At 44.5% G+C, this 15,154-nt stretch overlaps 1 protein-coding gene across 17 annotated transcripts in view; it reads left to right on the forward strand.

The window, feature by feature from the left end:
• The first annotated feature begins 481 nt into the window (after positions 1-481).
• Positions 482-15,154, forward strand: part of NPAS3 (neuronal PAS domain protein 3) — an 829,192-nt gene continuing 814,519 nt past the window's right edge. For 5 of the 17 annotated variants that reach the window (XM_023623732.2, XM_023623740.2, XM_023623775.2 and 2 more), the window contains exon 1: positions 482-781. In XM_023623732.2, the coding sequence (XP_023479500.1) occupies positions 624-781 (158 nt within the window). In that variant the 5' untranslated portion in view covers positions 482-623. Of the gene's footprint in view, positions 782-4,935; positions 5,125-15,154 lie in introns of those variants that run through there. The other 12 variants (XM_070241897.1, XM_070241899.1, XM_070241906.1 and 9 more) reach the window with 6 other exon arrangements.

The raw sequence follows: 15,154 nt of genomic DNA on the forward strand, positions 1-15,154 counted from the left end.
GGAGGCGCGAGCCTGCCAGGATGGTGGTTATTTCTCTAGAGAAAAGAGGGGAGAGAGAGCGCCTGTCTTGCACTTTGGGTCGGAAGTGAGCGGTGTGTGTGTGTGTGTGTGTGTGTCCGTGTGTGTGTGTGTAGAGGGGGCGGGAAAGAAAGGCACCCTCCGCTGCCCGTCATTCCCTTGCACCGGCCAAGTCCTCACCAAGCCTCCCGGTGCATCCTTCCTCCGCCACCCCCTCCCCTCCTTCCCTCAGCTGGGCTCGCGCAGCGCAGCCGGAGCAGCCAGTGAGAGCAACATCCTGGAAAGAGGGGGGAGCACCACCGCCCCCCAAAAGGGAAAAAAGGCCCCACCCTGACACGTTTTGCTGTTTGCAAGTCCCTCGCGCGCCCCCCGCACCTCCTCCTCGCGCTCGCGGCCCCCCCAGCCCGCTGCGCGCACATCAAAGCGCCTCTCCGCCGCGCACAGTGGCCGCGGCTCACTAATGGGATTGCAGGCTGGTGCCTGGCTCCGCTGCTGCCGCCGCCGCCGCTGCTCGCGCTGCTGCTGCTGCCGCCGCCCGAGCCCAAGCCCGAGCCCCCGCCAGCCCTCGCCTAGAGCCGCCGCGCCCGGGGGCCGAAGCCGTGGCGATGATCCGAATCTTTCCGGATTTCAGCGTGCAGGTGACGGCCGCGGCGGCCGGCGGGGCGGCCGCGGGGGTGCCGGCCGGCGCGGGCATGGGGAGGGCCGGCGCCGCGGCCAACGGCACCCCGCAGAACGTCCAGGGCATCACCTCCTACCAGCAGCGGTGAGTAGTCCCGCCTGGGCTGGGATAGTGCCCCCGCCCCTGGGTGCTGGGGTGGGACTCACTTTGCCTCCTGTTTTATGCGTTACAACACACATGCACATCTCCAGGGCTCACTTTGCTTGCTCCTCGTTCTACAGATGAGAAAAAAATAATTCACAATTCGGACTGAAAGGCACTCCAGTGTACTGGCGAAGTAAAATCATCTTTTGCCCTCTGCCTGGCCCCAAATCCAGAGCCTCAGCCCCGCGTAGCCAAGGAGTTGCAGCGAAGTCTGAGACACCGCACAAGGTGCTTTTGCAAAGTTTGGGATCCCCGTCCCCTTCAGCGGAATTTTCTCAATGCCTCTGCCGGGCGCGGACCTGCGCTGACGGGCAGCCAGGGGGGCAATTGATCACCGGAGGCTGATTGATCATTTGTTTCCAAACAGAATAGGAACGATTTTCACGTGTAGTTGCGGGACTTGCAGTTCTACGTAATAGCGTTATCATGTCACCTGTTACTACGGGGAAATACAGCATGAAATTCGAGTCTCCCCGGCGCTAAGTATTCATCTTAAACGCATTATAATGCAAATGCGTAAGATTTAGAGATGCAAGTTAGGAAGCAGATTTTACAAAGTTAGGCTAGGTGATGAGAAGGAAGTTTCAAAGTGTTATTTGTTTGCATTTCCTCCTAACATTTATAGATTTTTAAAAAAAATTATGGTTGTGACAGTGAGATAGTAAACATTCTTTGATTCAATTAGGGAAGAAAGAGAAAAATTTGCCACCACCAGCAGTCCTAGAACCCTGAAGTTTTCCCTTAAGGACAACTTGCCATGTTCCAAGATTTTATAAAAAAAAAAAAAAAAAACAACTGTAATCCACAAAAATGTGCTGAGAAAAACTAACAATGTAGTATGAGCGGTAATCTCCCCATTTGGTGGGCTCAGTTTTATAGAAGATGAAAGAAAAAAAGAACACAAGAAAGTGTGAAATTAAATATTTGTGTTTCCCAGATTGCTCACGATTAAACATCTCAGAGATTTGCCAATGGCATTTAACTTAAAATATACACAATGCATAATTCAAATAACGGTCCCTATTTTTACCTTGTATTTCAAACTTCATTGATTTGAGAACCTTTGATTTGAACCAACAGTGTTTAAACCGAAAAGGTTAAGATCATCTATCACTGCCATATTTTGTGCCTTCTAACCAATGGCCCAGCGACCAGAGCAGATTTTGCATAACACACTGTTTTCCAAGTTGATGCCCAGTTTGCAAATATTCTGTAGAAGACTTCATTATATGCTCTGAGTACTGTTGGAAGTTTTGAAAAGAGAGTCTTGAAAATAACTCAAAAAGAGGCTATTCCTTGTCAAAGAGATTTTTTAATCTAAATTATTTTAGTCTTGTTTTACTTCAGTGATTACAAGAACCTTTAATACAAAAGATCTGGGAATCTTTCAAACATAAAGGACTAGAAAAGAATTAGATTTTTCCTTTTCATGGTTCAGGTATGGTTTTGTCACTTATAAAACATTTAAATAACAATAGAATCCAGCAGTCACTTTAACTAGGAAGTGCAGGCAATAGGGAGTCAAGGGTCAGAAATGTCAGATGGCCTTTGGACGATTCCAGGGACCTGGGGGAACTTCAGCTAACCCATAAGATATAAATTGGGCATAAGGGCAGTCATGAATTTTAGCCCGTAGGATTGCTCTTAGAGTGGTGGTGTCCTTCACCATAAAGATCTTCCCAGGGTCAATTTTCTGCAAGTCAGGAGCATCCAGAGGTAATTCCCCATAGTCTCCCACACCAACACTGAAAGCTGCACTGATGCCTTCCACCTTCATCTTTGAATTTGGGCCACTTTCTCAAGTCTCTGATTCCCACTGCAGTTCTAAAGACTAAAGCTTTAAAAATAATCAGCTCTAAACTTTAGCCTTTGGGATGTATTATTCCCTTCCTCTCTTTATGTTCTGTCATACTGACAGAAGCGAAGGTGTAGCTGTGAAAAATGTCGTCGTCTTTGGTTTGATTACTCAGATATGATGACACCTGTTACAGCGTTTAATTTTAGTTAATTTGGGGACAGGAGAGTGAGTCATGTGGGTCAAGAAGATTCTTGGCAGGTGTTTAAAGGAGGGTCTGAGTCAGGAGTCCCCTGTCCTCTGGCATTTCATTGGGAATGTAGGCCAACATGGTACGCTATGAGGGGCAGACTTAGTTTCCACTTCAAGACCTGGATATGACTGCTAAACTGAATGATGACACATCATTTTACCAAAAATTTTTTTTTTTGCCTTAAGTACTTTTGGGGAGTCTGATGAGGGAGTGACAGGGATGGGGGGTTTTTTCCAAGCAAAAGAGTGGCCTGTTGGGAGAACACAAGCTTCCCTCACTTGTCATCTTTGGGTAAAAATGCTCTAGGCTGGCTGTCCTGGAGTCAAAACCTCCAACTGGCAGCTTTTCCCCCTCCCTAGCAGCCCGTGTATTTCTTGTACTCCACACCCTCCACCTCAGAGCATTTTTCAATCACTCTCATCTTCTACCTGTAGAGTGTACTCCAGGGAGAACTCAAACACCATCATGCAGATTAAACACCTCTGCCACGAAAAACACTTAGGTTTTTGAAGTTTCCAACTCTCAGCCCCACTTTACTGGAACGGTAGGATCGAACGGGACCCTTTTTCAGGTCTGTTTTTTCTTAAGTTTAAAGTAAACTGCAAAGCCTCACCTAAGAGTGATGTTTTCCGTCTGGCTCTTTCATTTATTCATAGAGGAAACGTTTTGGGAGTCCTTTATACTTTCCTGGTTGACACATGACTGACCCAAGTCGCTGCCTAAAAAGCTGCCCACACTCGGCAGAGTGGTTTGGCGGAGAGAACGCTCTGACCAGGATCTACCCAGGTCAGAGCGTTTCAGCACTGGCCGTGCACTGAGTGGCCCTTTCTCTAGGCCTCGCTGGGCTGTAAAACGGGGAGGCAGCTGGGCCAGATTCCAGAGGCCCGTGGTCGGGTCCGGTCCCAGGTACCAGGAGCCGAGTGAGGATGAGGCACTTGTACCTAACTGCGTTTAAACTCCTGGGGATTCACCTGTGAACCCTGGAGTCTGCAGCTATATCTGTGCGTGAAGAATGCAGATGCTCCGGCTTTGGAAACGCTACTGAGAGCGCCGGAGCCCCAAGGTGCCTCTGCCCTCGGGGCCCGCTGGCTCGGCCAGCGCCCTCCCCACTTGCGTTGATTTCCTCTGTCCCCGAAAGCGCTCCCGGGACAGGGTCCCGGCCCAGCCGGCTCGGTGGCCTCCCGGCTCCGCTCTCTGTGTGTTTTCCCCTGGCTGCGATACTCCAGAGAAGGGAAGTGTTCGAAACTGCAACTGAGTGGCGTTGTTGCTCCGGCAGCCGGGCTTCCCAGTCCCCCAACGAGAGAGAGAGAGAGAGAGAGAGAGAGAGAGAGAGAGAAAGAGAGAGGGAGAGAGGGAGAGAGGGAGAGAAGGAGAGAGACAGAGAAGGAGAGAGAGAGGGAGAGAGAGAGAGAAAAGGGGGGGTGTGTCTGCGTGCGAGAGAGCGCTCTGGAGCAAAGCAGCTGGAAAATGCCCAGAAATACTTTCACAGCGGTCAAGCTGGGAACCCCCTGCGTGTCCTCCCCGTCCCCGCCCCTCCTGGCCTAGGCCCCGACCGCCCCCCGCCGGGAGGGTGTGCGCCCCACCTGCCACAGGCCAGCTCCGGGGGGCGGTGGCGGGGGGTGGCCGGGAGGGGGGGGCGGGTGGCGGCGCGCGAGGGTGAGAACCGGAGGCGGCGGGGCCCTGGGCCGGGCTGCCCGCGGGGCCGCGCGGCCGCCTCCCCCCGCCGCCGCCTCCCCCTCCTCCGCCGCCGCCGCCGCCGCCGGTCGCCCGTCTCCGCGCCGGGCATGTCTCGGGAGCCGGAGCGGCCCTGGCCGCGGGGGCTCTGCGGCGCATGGACGGCGGCGGGGCCCGGCGAGCAGGGGGAGGAGAAGGCGCAGGCGGCCGAGGAGGCGGCGACCTGCGGCGAGAGGCACCGGCGGCGCGAGGGGACGGCCGGCCGCCGGCGAGGCTCGGGCCCCACTACTTTTCCGTAGCCTCCCCGCCTCCGCAGCACGGCCGCCGCCGCCGCCGCCGCCGACACGGCCACGGCCACGGCCGCCGCCCGCCGGGCCGCCGCTGAGCGCCGCGCACGCCCGCACTCACTCCCGCCACCCCACGCACACGCACACCCCCGCCCTCCCCACGCCCCCCAGCCCGGGAGGGGGGAGAGAGGCAAAAAGTAAGAGAGAAAAAAAATAGCAGGAAGATGGCGCCCACCAAGCCCAGCTTTCAGCAGGATCCTTCCAGGCGAGAACGGTAACACTTTTCTGTTTATTGAACCTGCCGCCGCGCGGCTGCCCCCGCCGCCGCCTCCGCCTCCGCCGCCGCCGCCGCCACCGCCGCCGCCGCGCCGCCGGGGCCCCGCCGCAGCCCGCCTCCTGGGCCGCGAGCCCGCGGGACCTCGTCCGGCCGGCGGCCCCGCGCCGCCCGCGGGCCCCGCGCGCATTGTCCGCCCCGCGGCTGCGGCAGCGAGCGGGCTCCGGCGGCGGCGGCGGCGGCGGCGGCGGCGGCGGCGCCGGGCTCCCCGAGCGGTCGCACCTCCCCGGCTCGGCGAATAGAGTGACTCGCTGACAAGAAAAAAAAAAAAAAAGAAAAGAAAGAAAAAGAAAAAAGAAAAAGAGAGAAACAAACAAAAAAGAGCAGGGGCTGCTGTGCGCGGGGAGCAGCGGGGAGGGTGGGGGCCGGGGGATCCCCGGGGCCGCCGCAGGTCCCTTGGCAGCTGCTCTCTAGGAAGGAATGAGGCTGGGGAGGGGGAGGGAGGGCAGGCGAGCAGGGGGAGGAGGAGAGGAGCGGAGGAGGAGGAGGAGGAGGCCGGGGGCGGGGAGCGCGGCGCTCGCGCCAGGCCCGGAATGTGTCGCGGAGGGGCTGTCTCCACGCGGAGCCGCTAGGCCGGGCCGAGCGCAGAGAGGCGCGCCGCCGCCGCCGCCTCCCGCCGCCCGGGCTGCGCCCGCAGCCTCGGCAACTTGTGGGTCTCCTCCTCTGCCCTCCGCTCTCATCTCGCCCTCCTCCCCGCCCCCCCTACTCCCTGGAGGAAAAAGAAAAATCAGGGAAACCCTCGTATCCAAATAAGCCAGCAAACAGCGAGATCCAAATTGTGCCAACAGTTGGAGCATCTCTGCCCCGTTAGTTACTGTTTGGGGATCTGTGTTTTAAAAAGTTCCTGGTGAGAATTGCATATCCAGGCAAGGGGCTCAGCCGAGCATGTCTGTTTGAAGTTAGTTAAACTAAAGCCGAAGGGAAAGCGAGTCTGTATTCAGAATATCCTTAGCCGTCCTACGTGAATGGCATTCTTAGATTTCAGAGTAACTGAGCACCCCCACCCCCTGCCCGCCCCACGTGGTTTTCCCTCCTGCTGTCCACCCGGTCTACTTTGTTTGGAATCCTATTTGCTATTAATTGGCAGCGTTAATGACATTAATTGCATATAGCGTGTTGGATTGAGCAAAGTGAATATCTCTTTCTGTCTCCGAAGAGGAAATGCCCAGTAGGAAGTATGAAATGTTACCCATTGATTCCTGAGGAAACAAATGCAGTTAGATATATGCCCCCACCCCACCCCCAGCAGAGATGTTTACTTTCCTCACAGGCTGAAGTGAACTTGCAAAGAGGATGAGGGAAGTCGGTACTTGCAAGATTTACTTATCGTTACGTGGGCAGTTGTATTTTTGATGCAACATAGCATTTATCCTATAGCTTACATCAAGAGAAGGCAGGGAGATATTTCAACAAGCTCTTCATGTAAAAAGCTTCGGTTGCACTGTTGCGCGTTTCCTTCGTACAGTGGGACGGCAGAATTGTCAGGATGAAGGAAAAAATTTTAAGTAGGTACATAATCGACTAATTCTAAACTCTAGATAATTTCTATATAAATCGTATACCTGAGAGTAAATCATACACAATCTAGTTTTTAGAGATGTTAAATGTGTATAGCATTAACTGACAACTCATATAGCTGAAATGAACATTTAGTATTAGTGTTTTAGGAAGAATTCACATGTTAAGTACTTGACTCTTGTAGGTAGAAAAATTATTTCTTAGAGCATTGTGCAAGGCTTTTAATATATTTTTTAAATTTAACATAGTGATGAACACTTTTTGAAATCAGAAGTTTATAATTCCCTTCTTTCCTTCCTCCCTTTCTTCCTTCTTTCTTCCTTCCTCCTCCTTCCTCAGTTCTGTTGGTAGTAAATGTATTTACTGGGATGGTCCCAGTAATCTCTCTTGCAGAGGCCTATTTGTGTGCCATTTTGGGAATTTCTCTGAGATAAGAATCTTGAAGATAGAATTAATTTCTAGAGGAAACTTCATAGCCTGTGCATGAGCGCGTTCTTTATCACCTGTCTCCATTTGGCATTCGAAGAAGGTAAATCAAAGTGCTCGATTTGTTATTCTGCTCCACTTGAGAGCTGAACTAAATAACACTTGGTCTGAAATTCTGATTGAAGTTGTAGGAGGATATACTGTATTTAATTTAATGCCCTTTAATAGCATCTTCTTGTTCGGCTCGGATGCTGTCATTTTAAAGGTTGGATCTGAGAAGGTTTAACCTGTAGGCAGCGGGAGGAGTAATAAGGAGGTAGGGGGCAGAAGGAGCGATATAGAGGCAAGGAAGGAAGAAGTTATAAACTAAATGTCTCAAACAGTAATAACCACAAACTTGGCCTGTTATCCAAACAGTTGTTTTATGCCCAGAGGGTTCACTTTGCTATTAGGGTTTTAAATACTCTTAACACTTTAAGTGTAAATATGACACATGTTAGTTGATTTGGTTTTGTAATGAGGAATGGGAAGTCAGATGGTTTCTTCAGGAGGGTTGTTTTTCAGAGTTCCTAGCTTCAACTGAGTAGAGTCATTTCACTTTTATGTGAACTTTGTGCCTGGAACTTGTTGATTAGTAGTATTTCTCTGTAACGGTTGGACACAAGCATGTTTATAAGAGATGACTTTTTGCGGACATGCTTTAAGTGGTATCCCATTTATCTAAAAAATGGTTTCCAAATCATTGATTTCGTAAAGATGTTTGTGGACACATTTCATTACTGCTTTTCAAATACACCAGCAATCAAAAACTTATAGAGAAAAAAGACATCTCTTGAATTGTCTCATTGTTTACTTATGAAATATCTGACCTGAGTCTGATAATACAGTACAAAAGTCACTTTCTTCTAATAATGCTTACTGAGTAAATTTTGGAAAAAGAAGCTCTTTCTTGATAAGGTCTTTGGTTATGATTTAGTACTGCTTAAATTTCTCTGGCTCATACACCCAAAAGTACCTCTTTAGATCCTGAAAGAACAAGTTGAAAACCTTGTCTATTTACACTTGTTTGAATTGTCTTTAAACTCCAATAGGCTGCAAATTATATAGCACTACCACAGAGTTTTTCCACTATGTGGATGTATAACCAATAAAATTAGATCAAAGTGTCAAGCATGTGATATGCCCATGCTGCTTTGCAAAGCATATTCCAGTGGCACAGGGCTTTTGGTTTGAAAAGTAAAGGTGGTGGTGGAGACTTTTTGGGGAGGTATTTCTTTCTACAGTGTAAGCTTAAACACAGAGTGATAAATGATGATATGCGTTGTCTATCGCTTGCTTATATATAAATAGCTCCACAAGATTGCTTAAATGATAATCGAAAATGTGAAATAGGATGGCCTTCATATCACAAGGCCAAGGGTCTACAAATGGAAAAACTGAAATAATGAAATATTTCCAAGGCAACAGACTGTCAACAAGAACTGTAATGCATGGGCATAGCATAGAACTACCGCAGGTAATATTAGACCCTAGAGCTCTGGAGCTGGGAGTTAAATTGCCCTTTATTATGTAGGACCCTCCCACATTAACATCTTTTCGTATTTCCAATTTCTGATTTAAGAATTGAGAGACATATACTACTCCAAATCTGTTATATGCCAATTACTAGATTTGATTTGTTACCATGGGCAAAGTTGAATTCAACATTATTTGAGGCTTTTGTTAAAAAAAAGTTACATAAAGTATTTTCAGCACCTGGTGGTATTATGAGTAAAGCTTTGGTCCTCGTGTATTTACATATTCTTAAAAATACCTATGACTGTTATTTTTGACTAAAAGTTATGTGAAGTTAATCTCTCTCTCAGCAATGAATTGGTTAGAATCACATTGCAATTTGAATATAATCTACAGGTCGGAACAGCTTGATGTTGTTAGTGATGTGACGTTTGATTTTCCCTTGACGTTCTTCTGCGCAGTGGTTGCCCCGACAGTAGAGCTATTTTACGGGAATGGCAGAATTCCCATGAACCCCTTGCCTCTTTTGCTCTGCCCCAGATTGCAGTCTGGAGTCCACTGGCATGTGAAAGTGGCATCTGTTTGAAACAGGACCTGATGCCCGGATCCCTTGCCCTGTGGTGAGATTCTATGACCGGATGTTTTTGTAAAGCAGCTCTTTGGGGAGGAGGAGAGAATTTAGGAAGTGTAGCTTTTATTTAGTTATTTTTTAGTCTGTAGTGCTTTATTTATTGTGGGGCATTTGTCGGGGATATGTCACAAAGATTTCTAAATCATTCCTAGGAATGTTGTCCCCTAAAAACTTCCTTAAGTGCCTTACTGTCAATAATGACCCCAATGTAAACCTTAGATGCTCCATTTTTGTTTTCCTATTTTTCCTGCAATTTTTGTGATCCCCTTTCCTATGCAGAATGCCACTGATTAAATTTAAAGACAATTAAGCACACATAAGAGCAGAACTAGCCTCTTCCCTGTTAATGTTGATGTGGCCACTTTTTCTACATTGTAGCATTTCATCATTTGAATTAATTTAAAAAAATTCTGCATTGCCATTGGCTTAGAATCTAACTTCAGGTGTTTTATAGACATTCCTTAGTTGCTTACAATGGATAAGCTGAAACTTAGTGGAAGGGTTAGTATGTTGAAAATTTTAGTTGATTAGTTGATTTAATACTAATTTTAAAATTTAAATGCTACCAAAGTTGCACATAATGGAATATGTGAAACTTTAAATATTTAAATCTGTACTATGATTAGGTAAGAACTCCCAGAATTTATGGGAAAATTCAGTTATGTTTGCTTTGCGTTTAATGATGTTAGTATTTTCACAGTAAATAGTGCCCTTTTCCCCCCTCCTTATTGGGCAGGGTAATAAACCAACTGTAACTGAATGGTGTTTTTACTGCGCTGGCCCCATTAGTGTGAATAGGATGTTTGCACTATTAAGTTTGATAGAACCTTACATAGTTAGAATAATTTGTAGTAACATTAGTAATACTGCAGTGCATAAGCGGGATGTGGTTTACCAGGGGTAAAGTGACCGCTACTATATTGGAGATGACTGGGGCAGTGACAAGATGAAACAACACTTGAAGTTGTTGTCTGGATGCATTTCTGAAGCATAATATTCTGTTACATTAATCGGAATGCTTTTGGTCTTGTGTACAAAATCATGAGACTCAAGATGTAAATCCGTATTATTCTGGCCCAAAGTGCTCGTGGCCCTTGACTGTAATTATTGGTGGGTTTGCTCATTCAGCTTTGTTTCTTGAACCTCTGCAGTGGACCGTCATGACTTGTGCCAGGGATGGTGGGGAATCATGCCTCCTGTAAGAGCAGTTGCTCTGGTTATAGACTTATACGGGACATGAAAAATATTGTAGAGAGCCAGAAAACACCCTTTTTTGAAAGAGAAGGAAGTTCAGAATTCATAGAAATATAAATAAAGCTCTCTATCTCTTTGACTTCTGTTAGCTTAGTGTTCTGGGAGGACAGCCATTCAGCTTGTAAAATATTGTAATTAGTGACTATAAAATGATTTGTGGTTCTTGGAGGAAAGAACAAGATGCTATATAAATAAAGGTGAAATTATAGCAAATAAAAAAAGATGTTTGATGGGATTTAAAAATAAAAAGAGATCACATATGATAATAGTAATAAGCATTTATTGGAGAGTACTGTGTTTCAGGCCCTGTATTAAATTCTTCACAGTTATTTTCTCATTAGTTTTCCCACTGCCTTAGGAGGGAAGTGCTAATATCCCCATTTACAGATGAGAAAATAGACGTTTACAGTTCCCAAGGAAGGTGGGAGAGTTAGAGATTGAATTTAGGTTTGTCTCCGTAGAAATGTCCCTTAACAGCAGTGTGGAGGGGCCTGCAATTTTGGATTTTTGAAGTCCGGGATTTGTGAGCCAAAGCCAGAGTTCCTCTGGCAGAAAGACTGTGTAGGCTATGGATAGTGGACTAGAGAGACTTCTGCTTCTTGGTCCCTCATCACATGTTTGGAGAACTTCAGAAATGCAGTGTTTAAAAGATAGAGGAAGAATCAATATTTAAATTAATTTCATTCTACCCTTTAACATTCTAGCAGTTTCACGGGTGAGCTCCGTAGCTATATGTATACTTTAGGCAGATTTCTTACGGAATGATTTGAGAACAATCTGCCATGTCCACACCCCTCTTTGTTCAAAGACTATGAAGTGCTCAAGGACCTTGTCTGCTCGGGTTATCCAGGCCTCAGCGTGCCCATTTGTCCAAAGACTACAGTTGAGGCATTTTTATTTTGTGATAGTTTTGCCACTGAGTGAGTAGAAACAGCCTCATAGAGCTTTCAGAATAACACACTTTACTATCTAACTATATTTCTGGATATCGTCTTTTGACATATACAAGGACTCATACCAGTTGGCTTCCTGCCAACTTATCTGGCATTATAATAATGGCAGCGAGCATTTATATAGCACTATGTGCCAGGTACTGTTCTAAGGGCTTTACATATATTAATTAACTCATTTAATTAAAGACATAATGCCTTAAAAAATGGATCATAATAAATACATAAATGATGTTACCATCACACAGTCGTTCATCCCCCACCCCCCTAAGCACACACACACTTGTGGCATCTTCAAGAAGGGAAAGTCTTTGGTCTTTGGTAACATTTTTATTTCTTTAATGCTGGGAATCATAGGGATTGGTCTTGGATGTAACAGTTCTTTGACAAAAACTATACTTTAGGAAACTTTGTAGCGTGTGACTCCGTCACTGCTCCGTGTAGAACATATGCTCGATTTGAGGTAGTAGACAGGCGTGCCACATTTATTTTTATGGTTTCAGATGAAATACTGTCAACCAAATAGCTTCTTTTAAAAAAATAAAACGTATAGTAGGAGTTTCAGGGCTTGAAAGGCCTAGATAAGCAGTGCTTGAGTATTTGTGGTTGAAACAGCTGTGTATTTTGCCAAAATATTAAAGATAAAAGCAGCAGTCAATAGGAAGTATAAGTGAAAAGTAGGCTACAAAATTTAAAACAGCATTCAGATCATCTCAAGAGAAATGAGATCTGATTACAATATTTTATTATCATCAGTATGCTAATGCAGAGTTAAAGGGCTCTGACTTGGGTACCTAGGTTTTATACAATGTAAAAACTTAAATCTTTATCACATGCTTTGGGACGTGGTGCCACATAGCATTTTAAGACCACTTTATGGAATCATCATAGGTCATTTCAATAATATTCCATTACTTCTGATACACTGGGGATTTTTCGTTTGTAAGATTTATAAAAAGATTTTTATTATAAAGAAAAATTTAATATTGGATTAAGGGTCATCTTTATGTGAATGTAACTGAAATCAACACCCTCCCTCACAATTTACGAGTTTTCCTTTCTGCCTTGTAACTCTGCAGAAAAGGATCCTAGTTCCAAACTTCATCCAGAAGCACTTTACTCAGAAAGACAGCAACATTTTTGTAGGGGCAAAGGGAATGATTGAAACTCTCTGCAGAATCTCACTGTCTGGTACGAGAAAATGGAGACATCAATGAATAAGGATATTTTAGTAACTAATGTGTATTACACTGATTGAGGGAGCATTTTTCCTGCAAAAATAATTTATTCCTCAGAATCTATTTCTGAAAAACATATGCATTCTATTCATATATGTGAATGGGATGATTTTTTTTTTATTGCACAAGAGTTTTATGTGGGGTGTACATGGTTTATATAGAAGGCCTATATATATACTGTTTGCAACACAACTTATCTATAAAATATAAACCAGAGATACCACGTTTGTATATGTCTACTTAAACTGGGAAAATATTACAAAGATATCTTGAACCTATTATAAATGTCTCACTTTAGGTTGGGTTTAAATATATTCAGTGGATTGGTGACTTTTTTGTTTTCCTAATGCTGTAAGGAAAAGTAGGCTCATCATTTTTTTTGCGCATTTTTATTGTTCTGTGTAAATGTAATTTGTTAATCCTGTGAAATTTGTCATAGATAAATTTGCTTGGATTATCTTGTCACCACCGTATCTGCATTCTTTTGTTCATTGCTTATTCATAATTTAACAGTCTGGCAGTGAGCCTTTTTGGGATGCTCACAAAAGATATATGACCTCTACCAGCTGCTACTATAACCTGCAGAATGCACAGCAAGACATTCGAAATGTGAGGATTCCTCTACTGATTAAAGTGCTCTTCATTTAAACAGTCTGTTCACAAGAATCTTAGGAATCTCTTGCTACCAGCAGTTTTGATTTTTTTTTTTTTGTTCCTAACAAAATTAGTTCTAACAATTGAATCTTCATTTGGTATGAATTTTTCAGATTATCCAAAGAAGTTAATTCCTTGAAGAGTATTTCTTCTTTATAACTAAATACTTTAAGATGCTATATGTGGAGGATGTTAAAGTTACCCAGAAATGATTTTATTGGGCAAAGAAGAATGGAGAGTGGAGTAGATATATCACATCGTAATCTTAGGAGAAATGGTTGGTTTAAGCCTACTTGAATCCAAGCATTTTACAGTTTATCCTCTAAACACCCCATATTATGTAGTGTGTGGCAGACGTTAAAAATAGGATGTTACTTGAAGTGTAACCACATCTTTAGGTTTTCATTATTCTGAATTAGTTTAGCATTTGAATTTATTCTCATTCCTTCTCTCTCCCTCTCCCAAGAAATCAGCAGATCAGTTTATGAGTAATGGCTAGTTTTTGCCTCTCTTCTGTGCGGGCATATGATTACGGTTCAAAATAATTCATTGCTAATCCATGCAGTATTGGTTCATCTCCATCACTCCGTTCTGTGATGAGAGCCTCAGGCCTACCGCCTCGCTTTCCACTCTGAGTTTCTTTAACTGCAACCCTTGTTTTAATATAGTTCTGTAGTCACCGCTCTCCCACTAGCCCCTCTCCATTCCTCATATGTATCGATTGCAGTAGATTAATATTTATTTGAAGCTATTTTTCAGACTTTGTGAAAAATGTATTCGTTTCTTACCGTGAATCTTCATCTAAAGGGAGGGGGAGAAGGAAGATGAAGAGCTCAAGTATGCAACTCTTCTTACAGAGTTTAGTTATTGCTTTTCCAACCTTCGTTCTTTGCTGTGGTCAACGTTTGTTCTATGTGCATAAATCAGGAAGTCTAGTTTCCTTGAAAAAAATTTTAGACAGATTAAGCTACAATGTTAACAGTTTAACTCTTGTATGTAACAGTTCTAAAATGGCTTTCTGTATTTTTGAAGTACATACTGTAGTCAGTGCAATTACCATAATATACATTGATCAGCTTGCATTGAATATTTCCAGACAGGGACACAAAGGTATCATTTTGGTTAACATCAAAATTTGCCAATTTTACTAGAAGGTCATCTAACAGATTTTTAAAAGACTTTGTTTCAGATCTCAGTAGTCCTGTGTTCCTTTTAATAATTACTTTCGTCTCATTGTAGCTGTGTGTTTGAAAGTGTAGGTCAATGAGGATGATTGCATTCAGAATTTCATGATCTGTGTAGTGGAACAAATTGAAAGCAAAGCCTGTATCAATCACTGTGAAGGGAGGGTTAATTGTTACCGCTTCTCAAGCCTCTGGACAGATAAACCAGTAATGAAATACTTATTGCTCTGATATGTGAATGCAAAAGGATGAAACAATGGAAACAGAAGCAGTCTTCAGAGATAACCAAAAAGGCAGAGAAAAAAGAATAAACTGGATGAAAGTATAGAACTGTGTACTGTATTAACTCTCTTATAAGTTACATTATTTTTAGCCTCCTACCCATCTTTTTCTGGCAGGTTAGGGCAGTGTCATATATCAGGTTGCTAAAGCCAAATAAGAGTATAAATGGAAAACTCTCTTTCTGCAAACAACAACAACAAAAAATACAGTCCTGTGCTTTATATGAACTCCATATATTTTATAAAAATAATGTTTGAGTTACTATTTAAGTTTTTTTCTTTTAAAAAACTAGTGATGCTGCGTATGTTAAGTATTATA

This window comes from Equus caballus, chromosome 1 (assembly GCF_041296265.1).
Source record: "Equus caballus isolate H_3958 breed thoroughbred chromosome 1, TB-T2T, whole genome shotgun sequence".
NCBI lineage: Eukaryota > Metazoa > Chordata > Mammalia > Perissodactyla > Equidae > Equus > Equus caballus.